At 48.4% G+C, this 9,648-nt stretch overlaps 1 protein-coding gene across 1 annotated transcript; it reads right to left on the bottom strand.

Moving 5' to 3' along the window:
* Positions 1 to 212: 212 nt before the first annotated feature.
* Positions 213 to 7,839, bottom strand: slc1a7a (solute carrier family 1 member 7a). The gene is made up of 11 exons (XM_037277156.1): positions 7,212 to 7,839; positions 6,086 to 6,165; positions 4,471 to 4,686; positions 3,373 to 3,415; positions 2,929 to 3,160; positions 2,743 to 2,842; positions 2,376 to 2,609; positions 2,064 to 2,258; positions 1,256 to 1,390; positions 1,031 to 1,130; positions 213 to 967 (listed from the first exon to the last, which is right to left on the bottom strand). Exons 1-11 carry the CDS (start codon positions 7,350 to 7,352, stop codon positions 701 to 703), a joined length of 1,743 nt encoding a protein of 580 aa, XP_037133051.1. The 5' UTR covers positions 7,353 to 7,839; the 3' UTR covers positions 213 to 700.
* Between the last annotated feature and the right edge of the window lie 1,809 nt (positions 7,840 to 9,648).

The raw sequence follows: 9,648 nt of genomic DNA, 5'->3' as shown, positions 1-9,648 counted from the left end.
CCCCCACCTTCTTGACTTACTTGTCCCCGTGCCAAACGCAACGACATCCATTCATTGCACAAGGAGGTCAATCTCGGCGTGTCGCTGGCTCCGGCATCGTCTACGCCGCACAGTGTCAAGCCCGGCCAGCTTCTGCTCCAGATGGTGGTGGAAAGCAATTCTTGTCAACACACCTATTGTCTGTCATCAAAATCAAACCTTGCACAGCTTCGTACCGAATTATAAAGTTGTGTTTATTGTAGCGTATGTGCACTTCCTTGTGCACGATTCAAATATGGAAAAAGTCTATTTGTCCAAGACTCTATCTCAGACGGGTCGATACAATATATAACTGATGCTAGTGGTTTTATTTTTCCACAGTCCACAGAGGGATTGGGCGGAAGTTTATAATTATATCTCAAATAAGCTCTATTGTACTGCCTTCCTTGTCCTTTTGAGCTGACTCACCCTTGTATAAAAAGAGCAACGGAACTGAAAAAGCCCAAAGCCGGCCTCGCAACCGGTACCCAATCATATATCACAGATACGCACGTGGTTATTAGAAAAAGAAAAAAAAAAAGTCTTTGTATTCTATCGGATTGCTCAACGCGTGAGCGCATCGATTCACTTCGCACGTGTCTCTCGTTAGAGCCGTTTGACCTCAGTCGCATCGCGGGAGGACGGCGCCGGCCCGGCGTCCGAGCGCTGGCTCGGATGTCTTCTACACGTTTGTCTCCAGACCGTTGATGTCGATGGAGCAGTGCTCCTTGTCCCTGTGGCCTCTCTTGTGGTGGGAGGAGTGAGCGTGCTTCTTCTTCTCCAGGGGTCGGATGCCCTCCTCCAGCTGGATCAGGCGGGCCACGTCCGGGGAAAGGTGTTCGTGCTTGCCGCCCGCCGGAGGCGCTTGGTAACAGCCGTTCTTCTGGTTCTGGTAGCTCATCATCTGCTGGATGCTGATCATGGGCTTGGTCTCGCAGATCAGCGGTACCTGGTGGAGGCCGTCACAATTTGAGTCTGGACAGATGCGTGCGCAAACGTTTGGGGCTCTCACCTGTTCGCCTTCTTTAATGAAATCTTTTCTGCAGATGTGAGCCATGATGCCCGTGGCCAGGGCATCGCCCATCACGTTGACCATGGTCCTGAATCGATCCCTGCGTGACATACGTCCAAGCCCGTTTACCCGTTTGAGATTTCCGAAACACGGTAAAAGTTGCAAGACGTGACTTGACTTTGTCAGTCCCGAGCCACGTCCACACGTTCCGTACTGAGCACTTACAAAGCCCAGTCAACAGCAATGATGAGACTGATGTCATCGGTGGGTAGACCGACAGAGGTCAGCACGATCACCATGGTAACCAGTCCAGCTTGTGGGATTCCTGCTGCACCGATGCTGGCTGCCGTGGCAGTAATGCTGAAAAACAGAAGGCCCTTTTTATTAGCATTTCAATGAAAATTCTGATTGCTTCTACGTATGGCCGCACGAAGATTTTACGGACGCAAAAGCACAAATATGTCGAGAAGGCGCGAAGGGACGCCGGTTTCTCCACAGTTGTTTGCGTGAAGCTCTGTGGTCAGCAGCCAGATAGCACGGGGAGAGGCAGGGAGGGGGAAAATTATTATGGTTCTGGCGTGACAGGAGAGATGAGTCATACAGGTCATATGGGTTTTACTGCCAGCCAAGGGATTACGAGCGCAGCCTGAAACTATGGGCACAAGTCTGACCGCCTAATGTTATTACAAGAGGACATGCCATTAAATCAGAGGGACATAACTCCCCGTAACCCCCACCCCCCGCCGGGCTGTTGTTTACCTGTTGCCAAGGTACAGAATGTGCCACAGCGAGACAGTGCCGCGCTACTTTTTGCGTGTCGCTGTGGCTTCCAGACTCGTTTGGCAGAAATCAGATCAGACTAAGAAGCTCACATGAGACATAATCTGTGTGACATTTACATACAGTGAATGTGTACCTAGTAAATCCCCGTAATATTTTTAATCATTTAGAAAACTCAATATGTGATGTGATTAAGTCAGAGGCTGCGTGGTGGGAAAAAAAAACACAAGTCGCGCTCTTTTGCTTTGCTTACCTAATGGTGATGATTTGTCCAAAGTCGAGCTCGTAGTTATTGACTTGGGCTATAAAAATGGCCGCCACCGCCTCGTAGAGGGCGGTGCCGTCCATGTTGATGGTGGCTCCCACGGGAAGCACGAAGCGGATGATGCGTCTGTCGATGTGGTTGTTTTCAAGGAGGCACTTGAAGGTGATAGGCAGCGTGGCAGAGCTGGTCAAAAACAACAAATGACGTCATCTTACAAATCTTACAAATCGCGCGACTCATTTGGGCCTTGATATATGACGATTGGCTGGCCCAAGTTTGAAAAGCCTTGAATAAAATTACCTGGAGGAAGTGGCCAAGGAAATAAGTAGGGCCTGCAGAATTCCTCGGATGTAAACAATGGGGCTCTTCTTGGTGATAAAGAAATACATGGCCGGCAGGATGAAAAGACCGTGCAGCACCAAGCCCATGACTACCGTGATGGCATAAAATCCCAGTTTCTTCCCCATGGCCGACGGATCGTCCATCTCCAAGATTTTCCCGGCCACCAGGAAAACGATACCGAAGGGGAAGTACCTAAAATTGAAGGGACGCAAAGCAGCGCTTCAACATTGACGACAAACATCCATTTGAAGCGGACCGCACTGAAGGAGTTAAAGTCAGGTCAGCGGGAGCAGAAAGCGTTTCGGAGCAGGGGGTTGCTTCTTACCAGATGACAATGGCAACGATCTTGAGGACAGCTTCGTTCAAACTCTGACAGAAGTTGACTAAAGCGCTTCCGTTGGGCCCCATTCTCCCCAACATGATCCCTGCCAAAGAGCCAGACGGTCACTTGGGTCCGAGCTGGACCGAGCGAGCGAGCGAATACTGGAGCAATCGGTGACCGAGCGCTCACCCATGGTGGCGGAGAAAATGACAATCCCCAGCACGTTCATGCCCTCGCTCGTACCCGCCGACGTCTTCATGATGACGTCCGGCGGCGGCGTCAGATCCAGAGAAAAGTTCTGGACGTCGCTTCCGTTGTCGTCCTGGATGCCGTAGATGTAGACCCGCCGAGTGGTGGTCTCATCCAGGAGCTGAGCCACTGTCGGTTTGGGGATGAATTCGGGTTCTCTCCGGGTTCGATACTTGGGAGGCAGAAGGGAGAAGAGGCGCAATTCAGACATCCCAAACACTGAGACGCCGCGGGCGGAAAACATTCGGCTGGCTGACGCCACTTTTTTAAGAAAGTAAGAAAGTTGACTTTTGATTGGACCTGGACGGGCCCGCGGAACCAATTCGACTCATTTCCATACAACTAGGTGAAGTGCATTGTAGAAAATGTAAGTCTCCAGCGTACCTGTTGAAATGTAGCTTGAACCAAGTTTGCCGGAAACATGTTGCTGTAGGAGACAGAGAGCGAGAGAGCGAGGTTGGAAAATGTCTTCAAACAAAGGATGTGAAGTGGTAAGAACCAAAATAACAACGTTTTTGTTCAAAACCCTTGCTTATTTCACATCCAACACATTTTCTCTCTGATTATTTTTGTACAATTCAACACTGCAAGCTAAAAGGATCCTGGAGGCCACTCAAGTGCTTTTACCTGAAGTCCAAGATGTAACAGCACCACTCCAAGAGTGGGACGGACGGGGCAACGTATTCTTCTGAATGGGTTGTGAGTGGTGGGAGGGTTGAGGTCAGACAATACAGTGTTTATAACTAACCAGTAACTAACCGTCGTTCATTTTGCGTCCATGCAAACGAGGCTAATGCGCTCGTTTCATCCCGCCGACATGATTAAGGATCGCCGTGGTTACGAGCGCGATGCTCATTAGGCCAAATCACACACGCAGGCACGCACGCTGGGCCAAAGTCAGACACGGGGCCATTTGCGAACGTACCGATATAGCACGGCCACACGATAGATGATGAAGGCTTTAAAGAAGCTTTGGCAGATAAATCCAAAGCCCAGCTGCGCCGAGAGCCCGTCAACGTCAGCGCCGTCATAATCGGCATCCGGTTCAATCGTATACGTTCGGTCAAAGGCCAAATAGTTCTGCTCTGATGCTGAAAATGACAACGGCTTTTCCTCTAATATAAATCAAATACAAAAACTGGTTTCCTCTAATATAAAAATAAATAAATAACCTCCCGTTGACATGCTTTACGACGGCGGCGTGCCCGTTGACCTACTGTCTCACTGACACAGTGGCTCTCGGGGCCGCCGCAGCCAGCCGGCCAGCCAGCCAGCGTTCACCTCAAACACACCGCGCTGGCTAATTAGCTTAGCACGTCAACCCGCTGACACACTTTCCTCAGGGATTTGCTGTGACTTCACTCAGCGTGCGGTTTCACGCAGCTTCGGGAGTAAATTGCCGTTCAGGCCTCTCAAGGGATTTTCCATGTCCCGAGCGAGACCTTATCAATGGCGAAAGACGGCCCGGCGACCAGTTCCCACCGGATGAGATCCAGGAGAGCATCGGCCGAGCTGGTCATGGGCTTCTTGCTCTCCTCCGAGTCCTCCTTCTGAGCGGCTCCTCCGGGGTGGATGATGTAGACCATGATGATGCCCACCACCACAGCAACAAAGGTGGTCCAGAGGTAGTAGGAGATGGTCATGATGCCCAGTCGACTGGAGCATTTGGCATCCAGGGCAGCCAGACCGGACATCAAACTAATCATCGAGAGAGAGAAAATTGCTCTTTTAGATGGAACATTTGTAATAACAATAATTAGGCTCTGTTTTCAGCCTTCCTTTCTGTAGCCCCAACCCGAATGTTCCCGTAGAATGGGGAAAATGGTTTTGGTTCTTGTGTCAGCTTCTTACTAGACCAAACGGACGAGAGCTGGAGTTGCGTGAATTTGTACTTGCAGTATCGGCGCAGGACTCGTTGGTTCACTAGCACACACGGGCACCCACGTACTTGAAAGTGAGGATGCTGCCTGCCGCAAGAGTTTGAAGCATACGGCGCTCGCGCTCCATTGTGTCCCTTTGCTGAGCAAGAGCATTACAGTAATCCCTTCTTTAAAATAGGGAAGGCACTCAAAACATTGTCCGAGGATAAGGTGGATGGAGGGAGCGAGGGAGGGTGGCTTGCCCACACAAGGTCACAAACAATCACTTTGCTTTTATTAGCCACCTAGTAGAAAACAAGATCCAGCAATATCGTTTTCTCTTTCATTCGGGGAAAATGATTCCCTGCATTTATGTACGTTGATTGTTACGCACCTGTTCAATACTCAAAACTATGTACACCTATGCTCTAACTATATTTATACGGTGGCGGGGTAATCTGGTTTCCTCTTTGGCTAGCGCGCGCGCAGATGGTTGGGAGGAGGAAAAAAGAATGGGGCCGGCCGGGACGGATATTTCACCCCGAGATAAGCCGCGTCCAGCGGCTGATCTGCGCATCCTGGAGCGCCCGCTCTTCAGCTGCATGACGCACGTCATGGGAAAGTGGCGCCCATATGTAAATAGAAGCAGCCAACCGGCGTGAGTGGCCATCTTGCCTGCCCCGCCCGGCACCTTGTCTATTATTTTCGATTATTTCCAGCGGTGGCCATTTGACACCAAGATGGCGTCCAGTCATTTCCAATGACCAACCAATTTCCTTTGAAAAAGGAAGACACAAACGCACGACGAGACAGGGAGGGAGGGAGGGAGGTAGGCGGCCCAGATTAACTTCTCATCCAGACTTTGCTGGTGCATGTATTGTAAGTAGCTTATTGCACAAAGCAGCCTGCTGCACGTGTTAGCGGTGCGCTTGCTCGCCTCATTTGTTTGGGAGTTTTCATCCCCAAAATAGTCTTGGAGTGAGGGGGGTCAAGGTATGTTACACGGCAAGCAAAGTCACAAACACCACTCGCCCCTCCCGTCAAGCATTGGAATCGCTAAATGTCTTTCCAACCATACGCTGGCTGCAAAAGGCCACCTTTATTACCCAGAAGGCTTTGGGCTTTTTTGATCCCCGTTTGGATGTATTGCTCCGTCTAAAAAAGGGCCACGATTGTTACCCAGAAGCTGTTTTGATCCCCGTTTGGATGTATTGCCTGCCCGCCTTGCTCCGTCTTACCTGGAAACGACGAGCGGCAAGATGAGCATTTTCAACATCCTCATTAGAAGTTCTCCAGGAAATTGAAAGTATTTGACCTCCTGCAAGAGGAGCAGACAAGAATGTCAACAAGCAATTGTTTTGACGTGTCGTGCACATTTTTACACAGCGTTCCAACCTCCCGCATTCATCGCTCATCCGTATAGTTTGACTTTACGCCGTTTCAATGGCTGCGCTCGGGCAGAACGGACACAGGAAAGTCGTGTGCTAGCAGTAAAAGATTTTCAGCCAAGGTGGTGTCAGAGCCAAATGCTGTTTAAGTGTACATGTGCTTGTGTATCTTTTTTCTCTTTCATGTCGCAAGCGAGTGTATTCAGCATCTGTTGTCATAGAAACGTAAAGCGAGGTCATGACTCAATTTGATTTCTTCTTTAATTTCATTTCTATTTTATGTATGTGTAGGTATGTTATGCATATATCAAATAAGAATGACATCAAGAATTTCCTCTCGAGCAAGTTAGCGAAAAAACGCTGGTCCTGACCGATCGACGTAGAACTGATGAGTCCATTAGCTCTGGTTTTCAATGAAGGTGGTTCATCAGATTTGAAGTGCTTAAGCACAAGTTGCAAACACCCGGTCTCCGGGTGGGCAAGAGTGCACAAATAATTGAATGCATTATTTGGATCGATCAAACGAGTACACTACATTCAGTGGATAATAAAGGAACACCCGCTAATGGAACCTTTGATGGAGCAGTATAGTGGGTCACCACATTTTTGAAAAACTGTTTCTTCCGTGTGTATCTCGTGCGTGCTGTGAGCGGAGCACCCGTATGCCACCTTCTCAATTCTCGCCCCTTTCTGACTTATGGGAATTATATAAGTGAACATGACGGTCTGTTGTCGACCTGATGTCACTGTGAGTGATTGAACACTAATCTCTCCAGCCCAGCGGGAATCCCGATCCATAGTCGTGTCCCGCAATGCAATGGGAGAGGCCGACGGGAATGTTTCTGCCCTCAATTTGGCTTCGTTTTCAATCCGGAGCAATCTAACCTCTGGGCGCTTTGGAATGTTTTTCTAGACCAAGTAACGGAGGATATAGTAGGTGCGTCGCGTCGGGGCTGACAATGAAGTGGCGACTGACCTGTTCGGACAGCTGCTTGCCTCTCAGGAAGAAGCCGAGCAGGCAGCCAATGACCACGGCCAGCACGGACAGGATGAGGAGACCGTTTTGCTTGCAGACATTCTTGACCCGCCCCCATACCTCCTCCAGCGCCACGGCCATCCTCAGCCCTTCTTCCTAAAGCCGCTGGGTCCTGACTGCAACTTTGGAGAGCCCCTCGCCACCTCACAGAGCAAAAAATATCCACCAAAGTCGATTATTCATCCATACGGAGCCCGCTCGACGGTCGGCCACCTGTGCGACGTGCTGACGTGCAACATGCAGTGCAGTGAGTGGAGGCAGGCAGGTCAAGAAGTGGCCTATGTCCAAACTAGTTGGGATCAACAAAAAGTGAGAAATGAGGATGGGGCGGCGTGAAAATGGGCCGTGCTGAAAGCGAGCCGCGTCCGTCCCGGGATATTCCGCATGAGACTGAGTGGCAGCAACGCACAGACAATCTCTCCGTCAATCACCTCTCTCTGATCTGACGGCATCGCCCCCGCCCCGTCCTTCCACTCTTCCCAGTGGCCGACAGAGGGCCCTGCCCTGCCCTGCCCTGCCCTGCCCTGTCCTGTCCTGCCTGCAACAGCTGGTGCCATTGTTAATACGAGCATCCTATTAGGCCGTGCTGCGCGACTCCCATCTAAGGCCGGATTACGGGACTCTCTCGACAATTGGACAGCGAATTGATTGGTGAGGGCCATAAAAATCAAATGCTAAAAAGGTGAGTGTCACACTCATAGTTCAGTGAGCCATCTATCTGATCCATCTATTCATCTATATACACACGTACACAGATGTATACGTGTGTATATATGTAGGTATACGGATACAAATAGGTGTACATATATGTATAGCTATACATATAGGTATACCTATACGTATACATATACAAATACGTATAGGTATACCTATGTGCATGCATATACATATAGGTATACCTATACGTATACATATACAAATACGTATAGGTATACCTATATGCATGCATATACATATATGTATACCTATACGTATACATTTAGGTATATTTAAATATAGACCTATATGTATGTTATACATTACGTACACCTATACGTATACATACACTTAGATTCATACATATACAGTGAACCCTCGCTACTTCGCGTTTCGTTTATCGCGGCTTCACTACATCGCGGATTTTTTTTTCAAAATTAAAAAAACATTTAAAAGTCAAAATAAAACTTCTAAATTGAGGAAACATGTGTCTAACCTTGAGGACAATGTAGTATTGGTCCAAATGTTCGTTTACATTCCTTTAGAAGACTGTTTTCGCGTGTTAGCACGATCGCGAATGAGCATCTTTCCGCTAACTCGTTGGCCTGCCCAGTACTTCTTGTTGGTGACCATACTTCGCGGATTTCACTTATCGCGGGTGGTTTTTGGAACCAATTATCTGCGATAAACGAGGGATTACTGTATACAGTATATAGGTATACATTATATTTGTATACATATGCGTATACATACACTTATAGTCATACATATATACAGTGGACAGTTCCATACGTATACGTACATACAAATATACACATATATACAGATACCTCTATACAAACCTTCATCCTCAATGCTATATGACGGAAGGAAAAACGAGGGCAGAAGAAAACGTAATCTGAGTAACTACAGCCATAACAACAAACGCATGCATACAACAAACATCACATTTAATTGTCATCCATAAGAGCGTAACAGGCTTTCACATGATGGATGATATTATTCTAATTGTAATCCCAGATGTCGCATCTGCGTGTGCTGCTGCTGCTGCCTAATCTCTGACAAAGATGTCTGCATGACACACACACACGAGGCCACAATGCATGCACAAGGCACTCAAATCTGGAAAGGAGCAAACAGAAACAAAAAGCAGCCATCGTCATTTACGACAAGAGGTCATTGACCGTGTAGATTAAAAGTGATATACGTTTATGGTGAGAGCCATCTGAGGAAAACTCAGTAGCGTTTGTGAACACGTTGCCGGTCGCAACCCCCAACCGCCGTCAAATAATCCCTTTTCTTCTGCCAATTTTTTTTTCCTCTTTCTGGATTGGACTCAGAGATAATCTGGGATTAGAGCGAGCTGTTCGCCCTGGTCTTCTCCTCATTATACATTTTGATAGCCAGACATGTTGGACACCCAAAGTTCATTGACTGTCAAGAGTAAGATGTTACCTAACGAAAATGCCGGCGAGCATGGCGTCGGTGAACCCCCGGTCTCCACCCCTCCGTCGGTGGAGGGGTCCAAGGTTCGCTACTTGAGCCAGTATTTCAGCATTGCCTGCTTTTTGTTGATAAGGATGAAATGTCTGTAATCCTGCTTTTTACGCCAACAGAAACGATGGACGGCTGTAGGTTCACTTGATATCATGTATATCATTGGGTTGATGTTAGTTTGGGT

This window comes from Syngnathus acus, chromosome 17, assembly GCF_901709675.1.
Source record: "Syngnathus acus chromosome 17, fSynAcu1.2, whole genome shotgun sequence".
Taxonomy (NCBI): domain Eukaryota; kingdom Metazoa; phylum Chordata; class Actinopteri; order Syngnathiformes; family Syngnathidae; genus Syngnathus; species Syngnathus acus.
Note: the sequence above shows the minus strand (reverse complement) of the source record. Positions and strands in the feature narration are given on the sequence as shown.

What these genes read in the sequence shown, in the direction of transcription:
- slc1a7a (XM_037277156.1), bottom strand. Translation starts at nt 7,352, where the DNA reads ATGGCCGTGGCGCTGGAGGAGGTATGGGGGCGGGTCAAGAATGTCTGC. An exon ending in GCTCTCCTGGATCTCATCCG is followed by an intron (nt 3,416 to 4,470) that starts GTGGGAACTGGT and finishes TGTCTCCTACAG; the next exon opens with CAACATGTTTCCGGCAAACT. An exon ending in ATTGCTGTTGACTGGGCTTT is followed by an intron (nt 1,131 to 1,255) that starts GTAAGTGCTCAG and finishes TATGTCACGCAG; the next exon opens with GGATCGATTCAGGACCATGG.